At 36.0% G+C, this 17,958-nt stretch overlaps 1 protein-coding gene across 1 annotated transcript in view; it reads left to right on the plus strand.

Annotated features, from left to right (window-relative positions):
- Positions 1 to 17,958, plus strand: part of LOC102022645 (25-hydroxycholesterol 7-alpha-hydroxylase) — a gene marked incomplete in the record, with an annotated part of 171,251 nt that overhangs the window by 132,664 nt on the left and 20,629 nt on the right. Inside the window, 1 exon segment of the mRNA XM_013518189.1 lies at positions 8,931 to 9,067. Coding sequence (XP_013373643.1) covers positions 8,931 to 9,067 — 137 coding nt within the window.

Here is a 17,958-nt window from a genome sequence, read left to right on the forward strand (position 1 = left end):
ACTTTTCACGTATTTATTCGGAGGCAGAGGTTGTGTGAACACCAGATGCTGATCACATACCACCAGTGGATTTACAAGATTATAGGATTGGAAAAAAATGCAGGTTAAGCACAGAGTACAATAGAGATTACTTATGATAATGAATTGCATAATTTTTCTAAACAGAGTTGGATTAGTGTTTCATCCTGAAAAAAGATTATAGTAGGTCTGATTCTTGCAGTAAAGAAACATTAAGCAGATCATTTATGTTCAACATATGAATTGGGAGCCCTAAATAATATGTGATTTATCATATACAAGGGGGAAAATTCCCATCTTCTATGGGTACTAGTGAGATGCTCTAGGGAGCAGACACTCTGTGTGCAGGGTCACAGATTATTCCTCTGAGTACAGTGTTGAAGAGACAATCAGGAACTTCAGCTCTCACTGTGCACCCGTGGGCCTGGCTTGAAGAGCATCCCTCCTCCTCATGGTCACAGAAAACAACTTCTTTGTTACCCTGTTCCCTGGGTGCTGCCAAAGATAATGGGGTATGCCTGAGCAGCACTATGCACCCACGGTTTCTACAGTTATAGCATCCGATCCCTCGTGTCTGCTCTTCCTCCCCAGAGTGTGTGTTTGGTGGGTTCTGCTTGTCTTTATTGCAATTTTTAGGATGATTCTCCTCTCATGCCTGAGAAATGTCAAGCTGGCTTCTAGAACCAGTCTTACGTTCATTCCTAGTAGTGTATATATATTTTTTGCCATCAACATTTTTCTCAAGATAAAACCTCTGTCTGTGGATTTCATTTTAAAACTAAACTAGTGTTTCTTTATAATATAAATCAGCAATGTACTGAAAAAGGCAAATCGTTTCTGTTAGAATCTTTTCCAAAATGGTACAACGTGAATCTCATCATGACAAAACATCATATAACCCAAGTGGAGAGACATTTTATAAAATAAATAACTATTCTTCAAAATCAGTGTGACCAGGTCACACTGGTCATGTGCAAATTGGAAAATACCAATGTCCAAAGTCTCTTAATCTCATCACCCAGAAATCATGACTGCTAACATCTTGAGGTGCTGTCCACAAGACCTTTCTCTTTGCATTCGTATTCCCATATTGTTGAAGGAAAATAATATTGTGTTGTTGCGCCTGTGGGTAATTACTGCTTTACTTACTTACAATTGCATTGTAAACAGACTTCTCAGAAAAGTGAATGTTGGTGGGCTTCGTGAGGTAGCTATAACGCAGCACCCCAAGGTTGCTCTACCTGCCAATATGGACTCAGGCTGGACAGTCTTGTTTCTCTCACATTGTGTCAGTGGTTCTTCCCTTCACCCGTTCACTGTGGTGTTCATGGACATCATCAGCTCAGCCTACCAGGATCTTTGTAGTCAAGGAAGTCAAGTAGTGGCTTCAGTTCCTCATCTTCCTGAGCTACATTTATCTGGGAAAGCTTTGTGAGTCGGTTTGACACACCTCTCTTACTGGGGGTGAGGGCGAGCAGTTTTGAGAATAGGATTTTGTACACCATGCACAAATAGAAGAGAATGTGCCATATCCCACTCAACACCACTCGCACAGCTCTGACAAGTTTTGCATTGCCATCAACAACACACAGAGGTTCCACTGTTTCCATGTACTCACCAGCTCTTGTTTTAATAATAGCCTTCCTGATAAGTGTGAGGTGATATCTCATTGTGGTTTTAATTTGTAGTTTCATGATACTTAGTGATTTTGAATGTTTTTTCAAATACATCCTACCCATTTGTGTATCTATCTTCTTTGGGGAAATAGCCTTTCAAGGTCGTGGCTATTTTTCTAACCAAGTTATTAGATTTTTTTTTGCTACTGAATTGTAGGAGTTTCTTCTATATTTTATATGAAATATTATTTTACATTTTAACTATTAACTCCTCTCAGATGTATGGTGTGCAAGTATTCCCTCTCAGTGTGTGGACTACTTTTTCACTCCGTTGATTTTTTCCTTTGCTGTGCAGAATCATTTTCAGTTTACTGTGGTCCCACTTGTTTATTTTTGTTTCCGCTGCTTATGCTTTGGTGTCATAGCCATGAAACCACTGCCAAAACCAATGTCAAGAAACTTCCTCCTCATGTGCTTTTCTAAGACCTTTAAAGTTTTGGGGCTTATGTTTAAGCCATTTTCCCCCTTTTCAGATGATTTTTATACACGGTGGAAAATAAGTGAATGTCGGATTTTGCCACACTTTTTTCTCCACTAATAACATTAGATGATTTTTTTCTTTAATCTCTTGAATTAATGAATGGTGTTAATTGGCTTTTGAATATTGAGCCAGCCTTGAATACCTGAAATAAAATTCCACTTGCTCATGATTTATAATTCATTTTATACATTGTTGAAATCAATTGACTATTATTTTGCTGAGGATTTTCATTTAAGTTTATAAGAAACAGTAGTCTGTAATTTGCCCTTTTTTGTGATGTCTTTGGTCTTGGTATTAGACACTGTGTCTGTTGTGTGGAGGAAATTTTAGAGAAATGGTTCCATTTCTTCCTGAAATGTTTAGTGGAATTCACCAATGAGCCCATCTGGACCAGGTACTTTCTGCTATGGAAGATTAGAAGTTATTAATTCAGTTTCTTTACTAAATATATCCCTATTCGTGTCTGTTTCTCTTTGTGTAAGCACCATGAAGGCCTCCAGAAGGCTGGGCCTCTGCGAGACTTTTTCCTCCTCCCAAGCTATTCCTTGCTAGTCTTCCAGAGTGACTTGATTACCTTTTACCTGATGACAAGATGATTACCTTTAGCTGATGACACCAGCAGCAGCTTCCGTTCCTAGTAAGCTATGATTTCCTGTATTCACCTGGTTTTTGTTGTCAGGGTGACAGTTCAGTCTATGACATCGGTTCTCAGATGGCTCTAATAGTTCTTTACTTTCAAGTTGTTTAGTTTTTTTCTTGTGAAGATGGAAGTGATGACCTCCACCCTTCTTATATGTTGGACCAGAAACTGGAATCCTCAAACTGAGAGTCTATGGGAGTGTTTTTTTCCTTAATTTCCTGTAAATGAATGGTTTATGATTGCTTAGTAACTAATAACCAATTACAACTGTAAAATTAAGCTCTCTAAGCACATCTAAATTTGTGTATTCTTTCTCAAACAATAGCCCTTCCCTGAGAGTCTGTCATTTCTAAGGTCCCAAAGTAGGGCTTCTCACTTCAAAGAGTTAGAAGAAGACATTCCTCTCATCTATCTCAGATAGCAGCTCTTTGGTTCTATAAGTTCTCCAAATATTGACATCATTGTGCCCTTTGATTTCTACATGCATTTATTTATATAAATATTTTAAATAAATGTGTCTGAAATTTCTATCCCACATGGAGTGTAAAGAACAAGTTCCCTTCTGCTCCATGAAAGATTCTGATGAGGTCTTTTTCTCTGGCTGTATAATCTGTTGATTTCCCAGAACTTGTCAGAGTTGATATTTGCTCATTTCTGCTCCGGTAAGTCCCATTACTCCCACACCCGTCCTCAGAGAGAGCCAGCTCACCGTGAGCCTCTTGGACTTCCACTCACTTTTCTCTTCCTTTTTCCCCTTAATGCCCAACCTTCCAAATTCCCATTCATGTACGCACAGCAATCTCTGAGGCCAGGATTAGACCAAGCACCTCTTCACAAGCATTAAACACACCAATGAAGTTGTGCTTCTAAATAAAGATAATTATTTTCCTGAGAAATCCAGTTCTTTGTGTAGTGTCCTTTTGCCTTTCATCTGAAGTAATTAGTTTGTGTGTCTGAGCCCATAGCAATTACATTTAGCCAATGACTGAAAGGGTAGAAAGGCCCTATAAACCCATGCAACTCCATGAAAGATATAGGGCAGGCAGAAAGGTTTGACAGCTGAAAATGTCAGTCAGAAAAATGTGTGAGCACACCCACTTACATGCATCTGTTTACAATACAGAAGTAGCAGGATAACCCAGTCCTGTTCCATGCCCTAGCTATCTCAGTCCAAATGATATACCTCTAAGGACGGCATTGTTACTCGCAGATGAAGAAACTGAGCAGCTACTGTACTAGATTTAAAATTTCCTAATATGAATCAGATGTGCAGGAATGTAACTTTATTTGCCCATCACTGAAATTTCTCATAAGCCTATGTTTTTGTAGATGGCAGAAAGTACTGAATTATTTCCAGTGATCTGTAGTTGAGTCACTTCTAATTTAAAATGTAATCTCTTTTATATAAACATAAAGTAAATTTTAGAATTCCCTTTCCCTTTTCCTTCTGTTATTGGCTGAGTCCTGTTCTGCAATGTACACATTGGTCTTTTCGGACTTCCCTGAGGTGGCATGCTGGCGAGGTCTTTGGCCATGGCTCACCCGCTTTGCATTAGTTACTAAGGTGTCCCCAGCTGGTTGAATCTCCCACTTCTTTTGTAGCCAAAGAACTGCATTGTTGCCCATGCTTCCTTGGCACCACCTCAGCTCCCACTGAGGCTGTTGAAGCTGCTAGCATCCTAACAGACAGCCACGCCATCCATCTACTTCTTTGGGAAGCCTTGTAATGAGAGCCGTCGTCCTCTGTATGTAGAAAAGCTTGCCAAGACATGATTATGAAGAGTTGTGGAAGCATTTTAGGCAGACTTATGCCCATGTCAGAGTCCAGAATTAGTGGATATTCAAAGAACTTGATTCTGAGAGACACTGTGAGGCAAATTTCATTTTCCAGTGAAGTAGCTTCCAAAGTAGGTCAAGGAAAAATAAAGCAGCTTCAAAAGTGCCTTATCCAACAGCAAAGTTTGTTCAAAAGGTCAGTGCTGCAGTCAGATTCTGTAATGTATATCAGTTGTGTACTTTCTCAAATTCTAGACATGCAGGTAGAGAAGTTGTCATTCATTAAGAAAAACAATAAAATGGTTAAGATGCTGTTATAGGTAGTAGATCACCTAATTACAGTGTCTTTAACAACTTTTAATGAGTACATAACTTTATTTTTACTGAATTGGTATGTGTGTTTAAAGGTTGCTCACTAACTTGGAGAGTGTTGCGACAATCTAACACTTAACCCAGAGTGATTGGGGAAATAAAGGGAAAGGTTAAATTGAACAAGAATAGATTGCTGTGGTCAGTACTGGCCTTTAAAAGTAGGAGAGCAATGAGCAATAGTTACTGGCCAAGTTTCTTAACCTATTATTTTAGCTACTTCCATTGTTGCTGAGACACAGTACCTGAACTTGCAACTCAAAAGAAGTTAGATTTGTTATGGTTTAGTTTCAGAAGTTTCATGCCATGGTCGTGGTCAGCAGGCTTCAAGACAGGAAGAACACGGTGGAAAGACGTGGGTGGAGGAAAGCTGCTTCTCTCATAGCAGCCAGGAAGCAGAGAGAAAAGGCAGGAGCTGGGGAGGGAGAGATACCCTGCCAGGTTACACCCCCAGTAAACTGCTGACCAGGCCCCACCCCCTAGCAGCTAATTCATCTGCGAATTCATCAGTGGATTATAGCACCCCCATTAGCCAGTCACCTTCCACACATAGGTGACTTTTCGAGAACATTTCAGATCTAAGTATTAACACCTGTAAATATAACTATAGGGGTAGCATAAAGATGAATCTCAAATATTGTAAGAAAGCAAATATTCAGTGTTGGTCTGCTTTTCTAATGTCAATGCCGTTCTGTTTAACCAAAGAGACATGTATTAAACATCTTTTTATATTTTATAGCCATCCTGTGTTATTAGAGTCTTATTTAATACTTATTTCTAATATTATTCAATATTTATTTCCAGATCTCTTGCTTATTGTATTGCATAAATTTTAAAATATGTCCTTTCACATATATGGAAGAAATTCCAAGTGCTGATGCAATGGTGTGTTTATAGAACTTGATTTTAGTCTTTGAGAACATGTATAAGCTCTAATTTGTATGACTTCTTTCATGTGTCCTTGTAGTCCCTTAAATACTAATGAAAAGATTTGAGAAAGTGTGTATTATTTAACTGAGATTAAGAAAGTGTATGGACTGTAAATGTTTTTAACTACCCATCATTATTTTAGGACCTGTTTCCTTCAAGCTTTGGAATTTGATGATCCCCAACACGCGCTCAACACCCTATATCCTCATTCAGCAGTGGGCATTAAATATTTCATTCTCAAAATCACTGAGCATGAGGAAGACAAATAGCAGCATTTTCACAGTGCCCTGTGTCAACAGGCCTTTCTGGGTCGTTATGGTGATGTCTCTCCTCCCTAAATAATTTTTACAAATATACTGATGAAGACAGATTTCTGTTATCTGTCTTGAATGGGTCATAAGTTGAACTAGCTCTATATTTTTTCCTAAAACAATGCACAGTTGTGACATGGTGTTTAATAGTCTTAAGCCTACTAGTGCCAAAATAAATACAGCTGTAAGAAATGATGACCTTCTCATCTAAGTAACAATAAAATGGCTTCCTAATATGCTTCCCTCACGCTGAACGTTAATATTCTTGAGGATCTCTTGAGTCGAATCTTCTTCATCTGAGGAAGCCTATGAAGAATACAGATTGGAACCAAATGACAGCATAGAGGAGGGCATTAATTGTACTGAATTAGAATGTGACCAAAGAACCTTTCTAAATTGTTGTCACAGTGCAACATTAAGCCAAACATATTAGCCAGTGAGGACCACAGAAAAGTACTAATACTTTGAAAAGAAGTTTTATGAGTTAGACCAACTACAAATTTGAAAGGAGCATGGATAACATGTGACCTGTGACAGTTTCCAACATGAGTATCTTACTCTCCAAGCATATGTGGGGTCTCTTCTTGTTTAATCTTTGCATATAAAATCAACTATTACACTGTTTTCTTGATATTTTTAAATTTCCCAAAAAGCAAGTCTTCATTATTAGAGAGTTATATTCAGGTAAATGATAAGAAAAAGTATGAAGAATATGATTTTAAGTTTATGCTATATTTCTTGTTTCTATCTATTTAAGCAGCAGCATATATTTTATAAATTACCATTAAGATACATTGTCTTCTAAAAGATAGAGCAGAATCTGACTTCTGCCACACTCTTACTGATTTTGATTTAATTCGTCCCCCTGAAAGATCTGTTTTTTTTTTTTTTTTAATTCTATGATGTTGAGTTGTGGGAAAATAAAAGCTTCTGATAGAGTTAATCCAGCTACATAAAAGTCCATGCTGACATGATCATAATCTTGATCTTAGATTAGATCTGAGCTAGTAATATCTTGTGATTAATCAAAATGGTTTGCATGTAGTATAAATCATCTCACAGATGGACCAGAGAATCAGAGTTCTTTTGAATGTTTGCTTTAATCCTTTCTAGGATAAAAATGGCTTTTGTTTGTTTTGGTTTTTTTATATATATTTAGATTGAGTATACCAAATAAATAACTAGGAAAAAATTTTGAAATACAGGAGTTTTAGAATGACAGATCAAGAAACAAAAAAATCTTGCTTTGTAACTCATGGTATTTTAAGAAATGCTTTATTAAAAAGTGACATTTTTAGGAAAATTTAACAATTCTATTCATTTATAATTTCAACTAAATGCATCATAAAAGAATATAGCAAAAATATATAACTCATGGATATAGGTTTGAGGTTTTCATTGTTCTCAAGAGCATAAAATATTTTGCAGGTTTTATTAATTGTCCCTCTTCTGATTATGCCATTCCAGTCTAATTGACATCTTACAATGAGGAGTTGTACTCTGGCAACTGCTACCAGACATCTAACACCCAGCGCACAGCAAGAGCTCTCAGATTCACACGGGTGTTGTGTTCACTGCATGTGTCTGTCATTTCTGGCCAGGAGCTGCTTTGATTTCAATTTTTTTTTTTTTTACCTTTTACAAAGTTCATAGGTCGACTGACTCATGTCCCCAGGGGGTTCAGAGAGAAGCTGTAGTGCTCCAGGATTTGCATCCTTTTGTGCAGCTTGTCTCTATGCAGGTGCATGACTTTAGGCAGATTTGTTGACCTCTTAATCCTGAGATCTTCCTTACAAAAATGAGATATTACACTAAAGCTCCAAAGGTGCCATCTAATTCTAAGATCTTTGCTAAATACAAACAGTGAAAAATTGCACAATAAATAGAACATGCTTCCATTTAGCACAATAAATAGAACATGCTTTTGTTTAGTATATTTCAATGCATCATCCCCCAAAGGCCTTGATGTATAACACTATAGTTGAAGATTTCTTCAAACTAAAACAACTCATAATCTATATTTGTGGAAAAGTATAAATCTCTACCCATCGATTTGGATTTAAAATGAGGTGGATTAGTTTGATTAAGCTAATGTAAAATAAAATAACCAATAATTCAAATATGTCATTTACATGATTTCCAAAAGGCAGCTTAACTAGACCTTAGATTAGTCCCAGCCGATAGCAGCTCACCAAGCTCATAGTAAGCAATCACAAATGTCAGCCAAAACTAGGTTTGAGTTTTATTGACTAAATTTACCAGGCAGCATTTTAACATGAGTTGTGAAAGACCAAGAAAATCAGGCATCTGACCATTTCATTTTTATCACCATTATACCAAATTGAAAGTCACAAAGCAAATTATTCAAACAGTTGGTTGAGTTTCCTAGAGATCCCTTTAGTCACAGACTTTGTGGTCTACAAATGACTATTTATGATGACAAGAAAATGAACATTAAAAAAAGAAATAAAACACATTGCTACTTAACTGTCAAGCAGCCATTGAAGCCTTGAGAGATAGAATTTCTCAGAAGTTACTCAGCAAAAGTTGTGAATTAAGCTGTCTACCCCAGGAGAAGCTCAGTAAACACATCACTATATAATAACCATTAAACAAGAGAAATGAGAAAAGCTGCAGCATTCATGCAACCTACTTCTAGAGTGGACAGATATTGATATTACAATAATAATTTAATTTCTTTTTTTCATTCATCTTTTTTTAATTTATAGGCGACCTGGTGAACCTCCATTGATAAAAGGCTGGCTTCCTTATTTTGGAGTGACCATGAAGTTCCAGAAAGATCCTTTAGGTTGCATCAGAACTCTGCAAAAGCAACATGGTGACATATTCACAGTTCTTCTTGGGGGTAAGAAGCGCTTCTATCAGTAACTTACACATGTTACAATTTCTCGCTTATTCTGAATGTCTTTGTATTTTCCTATAGACAAAATTTGACATATTTTTATAACATTGTCTTATCTGTAGAGCTGATCCAAAAGCATATCATGTGTTTGAGTATAGTTATCATCATATTAAAAGACAAATTACAGGATGCTCTTTGTGGTATCTAAAAAACTCCAATCTCATACAGTCATGTGTCACCTTTTATTAATTTGGTTTGGATTTAAGAAGAGTTTAAAAAGAATTAGAAGGCATTTTTAGTAAACCTTCATTTTTAAAGCAGTTTTAGGTTTCTACAAAATTTAGCAGCTAGCTTACAGAGTTCCCATATACACCTTCTCTTTCCTGATCACAGTCTCTCCAATTATTAACCTTGCATCACTGTGACACACTTATAACTGATAAGCCAATACTGCTGCAGTATTCTTTGTTGGTAGCTTTTTAATTACATCTTCAATTTCATTCACTGATATTGACTTACTTAGAATTTTTATATCTTCTTAATTCAGTTTTGGTAATTCATATGTATCTAGGAATCTGTCCATTTTTACATGTTTTCCATCTTGTTAGAATACTGGTTTTTAAAGTAGGTATTGATGATCTTCTGGATTTCTGCAAGATCTGTTTTGATTTTACCCTTTTCGTTCCTAACTGCAAAGATTTGAGTCTTGTCTGTCCTTTTCTGATAAGTTTGCCTAAGGGTTTGTCAATTTTATTTAACTTCAAAAGAACCAACTCTTGGGGGCTGGGAATTTAGCTCAGCGGCACAGTGCCTGCCTGGCAAATGCAAGGTCATGAGTTCAATTCCTGGTACCAGAAAAAACAAAACAAAACAAAACAAGAACCAACTCTTTGCTTCATTGAATGTTGATATTGTTTTCTTAGTTTCAATTCCATTAATTTCTGCTCTGATCTTTATAACTTCCTCCCTTGTATGAGCTTTGGGCTTGACTTACTTTTCTTTTTCTAGATGGTTGAAGATCACATTATGTTGTATATTTGAGTTCACTTTGTTTTTTTTAATATGGGAATTCACCACTATAAATTTCCTGCATAGGGCTGCTATAATTGAATCCTATAAGTTGTAGCATATTGTATTGGCATTATCAATTAATTGTAGAAACTCTCTGATTTCTTCTTTAATTTCATCTGTTACTCATTGTTTGTTCAGGAGGGTATTTAACTTTCACATGTTTATGAAGTTTTTGTGGTTTCTTTTGCCATTCATTTCTAATTTCATTGCACTTTGGTCTGATAACACCCTTGGGATTATTTCAGTTCTTTTGCATTTACTTAAGCATGTTCTATGAACTAGTTTGTGGTCTGTTTTAGAGAACATTCCATATGCTGCTGAGAAGAATATGCATTCCTATGAGGGGTGGAACACTTTGTAGACATCTACTAAATCCATTAATTCAAGTTTGGTTCAGTTCTGATATTTCTTGATTGACTTTTTGTCTAATTGATCTCTCTACTTGTGACAGTGGGGTATTGCTGTCCCCCATTACATTAGTATTAGTGTTTATTTGATTTTTCATATGTGTTAATATTTGTTTTATATAGTGGGGTGCATTGGTATTTGGTACATATATATTAATGATTATTATCTTTTCTTCTTGGATTTTCCACTTTAAACAGATGTAGTGACCTTTCTCTCTCTTGATCAGTCTTGGCTTGAAGTATTGTTTGTAGGGTATATCAATCTGGGTTGGAGGTTGTTTTCTTTCAGGGCTTGAAATACTTCACTCTTAACTGTCCTTACCTTGAGAGTTTGTGTTGAAAGGTCTGTTATGATTCAAATGGGATTTCCTTTATGGGTGATTTGTTTATTTTCTCTAATAGCTTTTAACATTTTGTTCTTATGTTGTATTTCTGGAATCTTGACTATTATGTGCATTGCTGTAGAGTTTTTTGATCATGGCTAAATAGAGTTATATATGCCTCAATTATCTGTATGTTAAATTCTTTTGTCCATGCTTGGGAACTTTTCTGCCATTACTTCTGTGAACAAGTTTTTCATGTCATTTGTGCTACCTTCTACATTTTTATTAACTCCAGTCAATCTTATGTTATTCTTCTTTGCATCATCTAGCATCTATTGGATTGATTTTTCATAGTCTCTTGTTATTATTAAGAAATCTTTCTTTTCATGATCACTAACTGCAATCCTGTTTTCCATATCTGTTATCCAGTCCTCACATTAGCGCATTCTGCTGCATATATTTTCAATGGAATTTTTAATCTCCTGGATATCTATTTGAATCTGTTTCATGGATTCCATGTATTTTTTTCATCTGTATCTGCTCTACAGTCACTAACAAAGTCTTTCATGTGGTCACCATATCTGTAGCTATCTGAGAAGTTATTTCTGACTTAATTTTTTTCTAGAGCTGCATTCAGCTATTTTGTTATTTCCAATTACCACTTCATAGAGTCCAGATGGGTGGCTTTCAGATTGTTCCACCTCACTGCCACCTTGGTTTGCTTTTGGTGAGCTGGAAGTCTGGGGTTGCATCTTGCTTGTGTCTTCTCATTTTCTTTTATTAGTTTAATTCCTGGATTGGTGCTTGCAATTTGCTTATGGCAAGTACCTTTATTTCTAGTATTAGAACTCTTAGGAAATGACTACTTCTCAGCAATGTCTTCCAGCTATAGTTGGCTTTTGGGTTTTGAGTCTGTTGCAAGAACCTACCCATTCAGTTTATTAGGGATGAGAAATTGCTGCCTCTTTGGCCTAGCCCCTGTTTTTTGGCACTGGCCTATAGTATTATTTATGACCTTCAGACAATCTCAGTCCTGGCATACCAGGAAGAACAACTGATTAGAAGAAATATATCACTCTGGCTAAAGAAATAGAGCAGCAATAACAGTAGCATCAAACAAAGCCTAGAAAATAACAAACTGTGGTAACTATTGATTTGCCAACTTTAAGCATATGAACTGTACTTGTGGTTATATAACAAAATCTAAAACAAACCAGAAAATTGTATATAGTAAATATACCCCTCAGTATGGTGATTTTACCTTCAAGGAGAAAAGTTAAAAGAGGATAGGGGAAAATAGAGCAATAGAAGAAGATATTAGCAGCAAGGTTGGGAGATGCAGGAAGATCATACAAACTTTGGGAAACTGGTGAAGAAGACAAAAAAGAAGGAGAGAAGGAAGAAATGTAAACAGGAACAGAACATAACAAAAAAGTACTAGAAACAGTGTTCGTATTCGTATAAAAACATAAACAGTCAAGAAAAAAGAAAACAAAGAAAAGAAAAATGAAAACAAGAGAGAAAGAGAAAAAGAAGAAAATAAGAAAAAAAATGTCTACTTCAAGGTGTATATCTGCTGTCACTGGTAGATAAATTGGGCAGAGAGTCTAGACCTGTGTTTATTTCTCCAAGCAAGCCAGTGCGATAGATTTTTGGCAGGGTACTAGATAATCTAAAGTTGAGGCTTGCTTCTGGTTGTAGGGCTGGAACACAATTTGTTTAGCCTGCAACAGTCTTTGTACCTCCTACTGGCTTGAACTTGGATCCTTGCCCTCCTGCTAATTTGAACTGGCTTCCGCCCCACCCTCTGATACATTATATTTAAAGTCCATTTCATATTAGACTCTACTTTTTCTGTTTTTCTTTGGATTTTTACAAATGCAAAATATCATGTGTCCACCATTATAGTATCATACATAATGGTTTCACTACCTTAAAACATACTCATTCCTATTTTCCACCTCTAAGTCTGTACCAAACACTGGTCTGAAATGTATTTCTTCATCTTAAGACGTTCATTGTGATTCAAAGTTCCATAAAAATATTTACTAAAACAAACAGTATGATTACATCATAGGGTTAGGAGAAAAACCAGAAATGTTCTTAACTCAACCTCTTTTGAGACCCCAGTTATATTAGTTATCTATTGCTGCATGACAAATCACCCCTCAATGTAATGGTTTACAGTAAAAACTCTTCTTTCGTATGTATTCCTGTGATTACTGGTGTAATCACTTGTGCCATCTGACTGCTAACTTGGAGCTAGAGGCTCCAAGATGGTCTCATCATGCTGGTCATTCTTCCATATCCACATGGTTTTTATCTTTCAAAAAACTTTCTTACCTGGCAGTTAGCATTGCAAGAAAACAAGAAGAAAAGCTGCAAGATTTCTTGAGGCTTAGGCTGTGAATTGCAAAGCCTCACTTCCACCACATTCTATTAGAGCAAGTCACAATGCAGCCCAAAGTCAAGGAAAGGTAAGGGAAGTTGAGTAGGCTTCTTAGATGGGGCGAGTCTAGTGTACAGGAGCTCACGTGGAGAGACAAAAGGCAGTGATTGTGGCCATTTTTAAACACAATCTTCCACACCAATTTATCATTGGGGCTGGCAATTCCCTTTTTAATTTTAGTTTTTGTTTATATCCTGAAGGCTGAGCTGCACACACTAAATTACAAACATTTGTTTGCTCTCAGACTTCTGCTTCGTTATTACCAGTGAGGAGACAGGCAGAAGCCCTATTCAGCCTCCAGCTCTTACCTGCTCTGATGAAACTGTTCATCTTCCCTTCATTAGACAATTGATAACATGACTAATACCAGGTATACTCTCCCTCATATGCCCGTGTATTTACTGTGTGTACCTACATTTCACAACGATCCTTACTATTTTTTTCAATAAATGTTTAAAACAGTCCATTTACCTGCCTGTGCCCATGACCTTTATTCCTGCCTCTTCTGGGTGTCAGAATTTAAATTCTTCACATTTTGTAGCTGCCACTAGTTTTCTTCTCTTTGGGGGTCTGTATCCTTAATTTATAACCAAGCTTATGTTTTTATTTATAGACTTCTGGTTATTCTTCAATTTTCTTGTCTTTAGCTTTCTCTTTTGCAGATATTTTGCCTACGTTTACTGTCTCTAGCTACTCTTCCCTGGAGCTTTAATCATAACCAACCTTCAACCTTGCTGAGATCATCTGCAGGTCTGCCTAAGCAGATATGTCTATCTAGTTTGACACTGCTGATCTGTTGTTTCTTTCCAAAATATCCTATTGGTGCATGACTCTCTTGACCCTGACCTCTCTGGTCCCCTAATCAACTGAGTAGTGTTTATCTGGAACATTTTCATGGACAAGTCTTTCTCAGCTGAACCCTATCTTCCTCCAATTAGCTCGAGAATCTTACTTTCTATGGTTAGAGAGGCGGTAATGCTTTTGCCTATAACTTTGCCTAGGATTAGAGGCAACCTTTTGTGCATACTGTGATTTACATTCAGAGCTACCATATTAATGTAATATTTGAGTTAAAAAATAATCTAATTGGGTGAACTCATGGACATGGTGGAGCTCCCCCATGAACAAGCAGTATTAGTTTTATTACTCTTTTGCCTGGCACTTGCAAATCTTCTAACAATTGCATGCATTCTAATTTCAGAAAAGTTAAAATGAAAATCATTGTGCATCTATGAAAAAAAGGAACTGTAATATAAAATGTGGTCCCACGAGGCTCCCCAAGATGCATTCTACTAAGAGCCACTCTCCATTCATTTTCTTTGCTACTGTTTGCCTTGTGCTTAGTGTACTATTAATATGCCACATTGTTACAAGTTCCTCCTCACAAACCACAGCCTTTGTGCCTCTGTTCTTCCTCTTCTTCCTGGTGCTGTTCCCACCTGTCTGATAGAACTTATCTTTTGAGACCATGGTCACATATCACTTTCTTTTTTTTTTTTTTTTTTTTTTGGTTTTTCTCCAGTACCGGAACCGAACTCACGACCTTGCGCTTGCCAGGCAGGTGCTTTGCCGCTGAGCTAAATCCCCAGCCCCACACACATATCACTTTCTCCTCCAATCTTTTCTTCCCCAGCTAACCTTTGGTACTGCTTCTTTAGGGTCCAGTTATTCTGCTTTTACTATTCTCAGAGCATTTAATACATTGTGAATTTATTACTAATTCACTTGTCTGTCTCCCTTCATTATTCTGTTGGCTCTCGTATTATCAGCATTTAGTTCAGAGCCCAGCACTGATTGACTCACAATAAATTTTTCATGAAAAAATTTTCAGTACCTTAGAATTGATGAAATACTGTAGTATAGGGGCTGGGGATTTAGCTCAGTGGCAAAAGCGCCTGCCTGGCAAGCGCAAGGGCGTGAGTTCGGTTCCCGGTACCGGAGAAAAAAACAAAAGAATAAAAACAAAACAAAAAAAGAAATACTGTAGTATAAATAAAGGACATAGCTGATGCTTCTTTTCTAAGCAAGCTATTGGCCTCAAAGTGAATAACTATATTCTCTTTTAAAAATCACTTTTACTTAACAAAATTTAAACTCAGGTTTCCAATGAGTAGGTACAAAAATTATTGAAAATTTTCAGCTTTTCCTTTTTAGTTACATTATGCAAAAATTAACTATGATGATTTGGCAGAAATTTGTTATAGATTTGAATAATTTTATGCACTTTAAAAAAGTGATTTTTCTTACAGTTGATATATTATTCTTAAATTCTGAGAAGCTTGCTGAATTTCTACTGTCTAAATAATTTAACCATGGTTACATATTTGAACTCAATAGTAGACAAACACAATTGAATAAGTGCTACTGCTTTCCTTTCTCTTCTTGCTAGAGTTTGGATAAATTCCTGTCAAGAAATCCTATTAAGGAACATGGTTCTAGTGATCAGATTCCAAAGTAGCTCATTTAGAAAATGAGCAAAGTCTTCCACCATTGTCCCATAACATGATTTCAGCTAGTGCCTATTCTTGCAGGATGAGCAAATGATTGTCATCCTAAAAAGTCTCAAGGGACATAAATGTCATCTTAATAAAGAAATTAAAAGATACATCTTCTCATGAGAAACCATGTAAATTCGTGACCTGTCTCAGAAAATAGTTCTCTAATTGGTTTTGTGTGGTGGTACAGTGGAATCATTTTCCTGAGATGTCACCCCAGTGAAGTTGCACTGTACATCATTGTCAATAGCTAGTGAAATCTCCCTAATAAGAAGGGGACTATGTAAAGGTAGTCATGCTCATAAAATAAAAAGTTGGTTCATATTCCATTCCCACAACTAAGTCTTTCAGGTTCAGATTTTTAAACACAGACATTTAAAGCTCATAATCATTGAAAAATTCTTTAAAATTAAAATTTGTCTCATATTTGTTGGCTGGGTATTTCAGTCTCCAGAAAATAGTTGTCCTCAATTTCCATGGCAAGGTCCATATCAAGCATCAAGTAATATAAAGAACCCAAATTAATTTGTAATGATTCAGATGTCATACTTCTTGTATGTAAGACATCAGGATTACTAGCTAGACTTTTAAAACAATGCATTCATCAATATACTTTGAACCATGTAGCTTCACTTTCCTAAAAAAGCAGTTCTGATGGAAAGGAAAAGACGTGTTAGTAAATGAGCATGTACAGATTATACAGGAATGCTAGGATTAATGTCTTTTTTTTGTTGTTTTTTGTTGTTGTTGTTGTTTTTTTCCGGTGGCAGGAACCGAACTCACGACCTTGTGCTTGCCAGGCAGGGGCTGTGCTGCTGAGCTAAATCCCCAGCCCAAGGATTAATGTCTTAAAGAGCCTTTTATTTTAGCTCCCTAAAAAGGAAGAGAATAAAATAATTGAAAAGAAAGACATTAAAATTTTGCCTCTTTTCAAATTTACTGTTCAAAAGAATGATTTTACATTGTATTTTTGCAGACATGGGCCCCATTTTGACATCCATATTTTAGACAAATGCAAACTCTGAAATTCCTTAAATCTGTATTGCATACTAACTGCTGACAGTATTCTCTTCTGAAAACATGGCAGAAGATATTGTTTCTACTTTGTGATCTTTGTGAACTAGGCCACGTGCCTATTCCCTCATGGCAGTCATTTACATAAAGCCACACTGGAGCAAAAGTTAATTTTACTCCAAGAATTCATAGCCTATAACATAACTTTTCAGAAGATTTCCTTTGTTAGAAAATTTAAATTCCTTTTATGAATGTATATGTGTTTTCCTAACTGTCTGATTAAGATCACAAAGAAACTCTGGTTTTGCATCTCACATTAGCAGATGGTGGACAGATGGTTTAAATTAATATTAATTTTGGAAAACTTAGCTTAAATTGTTTATACTGAAGATTAAAAGTTGGAAAGCCAGCTAACATCTCCAGGGTTATTAGTACTTCCAAACCCACTTGAAAAGTAAAATCTGGAAAATCAAAACCTTTACTTCTAAAGCAATCCACATCTTAATCAGAAAGAAGGTAAAATACAGTGTCTTGATGTTGAAGAAAATTAAACTAACAACAAGAAAGAGAAAATACAAATCCTAGAGTGAAAAGAGCTTAAAAGGATGAGAATTGAGAATTTTATCTGAAAGTAGCTCAAAATTAATCAATAATGACTTTTTAAAAAACTAAAAAAATATTTCTTTAAGAAATATATTAGTAACTGATAAATCTACAACAGTTTTTCCTACATTTGGTATGTTTCTTTTCTTTCAAATGAACTTCATGTTTCCTTTGTATGAAAGGAAAGGAGAGGAGAAAGAGAAGTAGAGGCAGAGAATGTATCTATTTCTAGTGAATTATAGAATACACAGAAATTAATGTATATCCAGCCTCTACTTCAGGAGCCCAAGAACAGGTAGCACGTGCTGTCAAGTCTGAATAGATTGTTTTCCCACTTAGATTTAGTTGAATATACAAAATTGGTAGAAAAAATTTCAAAACATTCTATAAAGTTTGTAATAGCTTTTAACTCTTTCAATTTTAGGGAATCATTCAAAATAACCCTCGAAATACTTAGCAAAATCTATTCAGTTAATGAAAGGATGACTCACCGCTTGTGAAAACATACAGCTTTCCTAAAATTATATCTTCT

This window comes from Chinchilla lanigera, unplaced genomic scaffold (genome assembly GCF_000276665.1).
Source record: "Chinchilla lanigera isolate Chin_1 unplaced genomic scaffold, ChiLan1.0 scaffold00043, whole genome shotgun sequence".
Classification (NCBI taxonomy): Eukaryota; Metazoa; Chordata; class Mammalia; order Rodentia; family Chinchillidae; genus Chinchilla; species Chinchilla lanigera.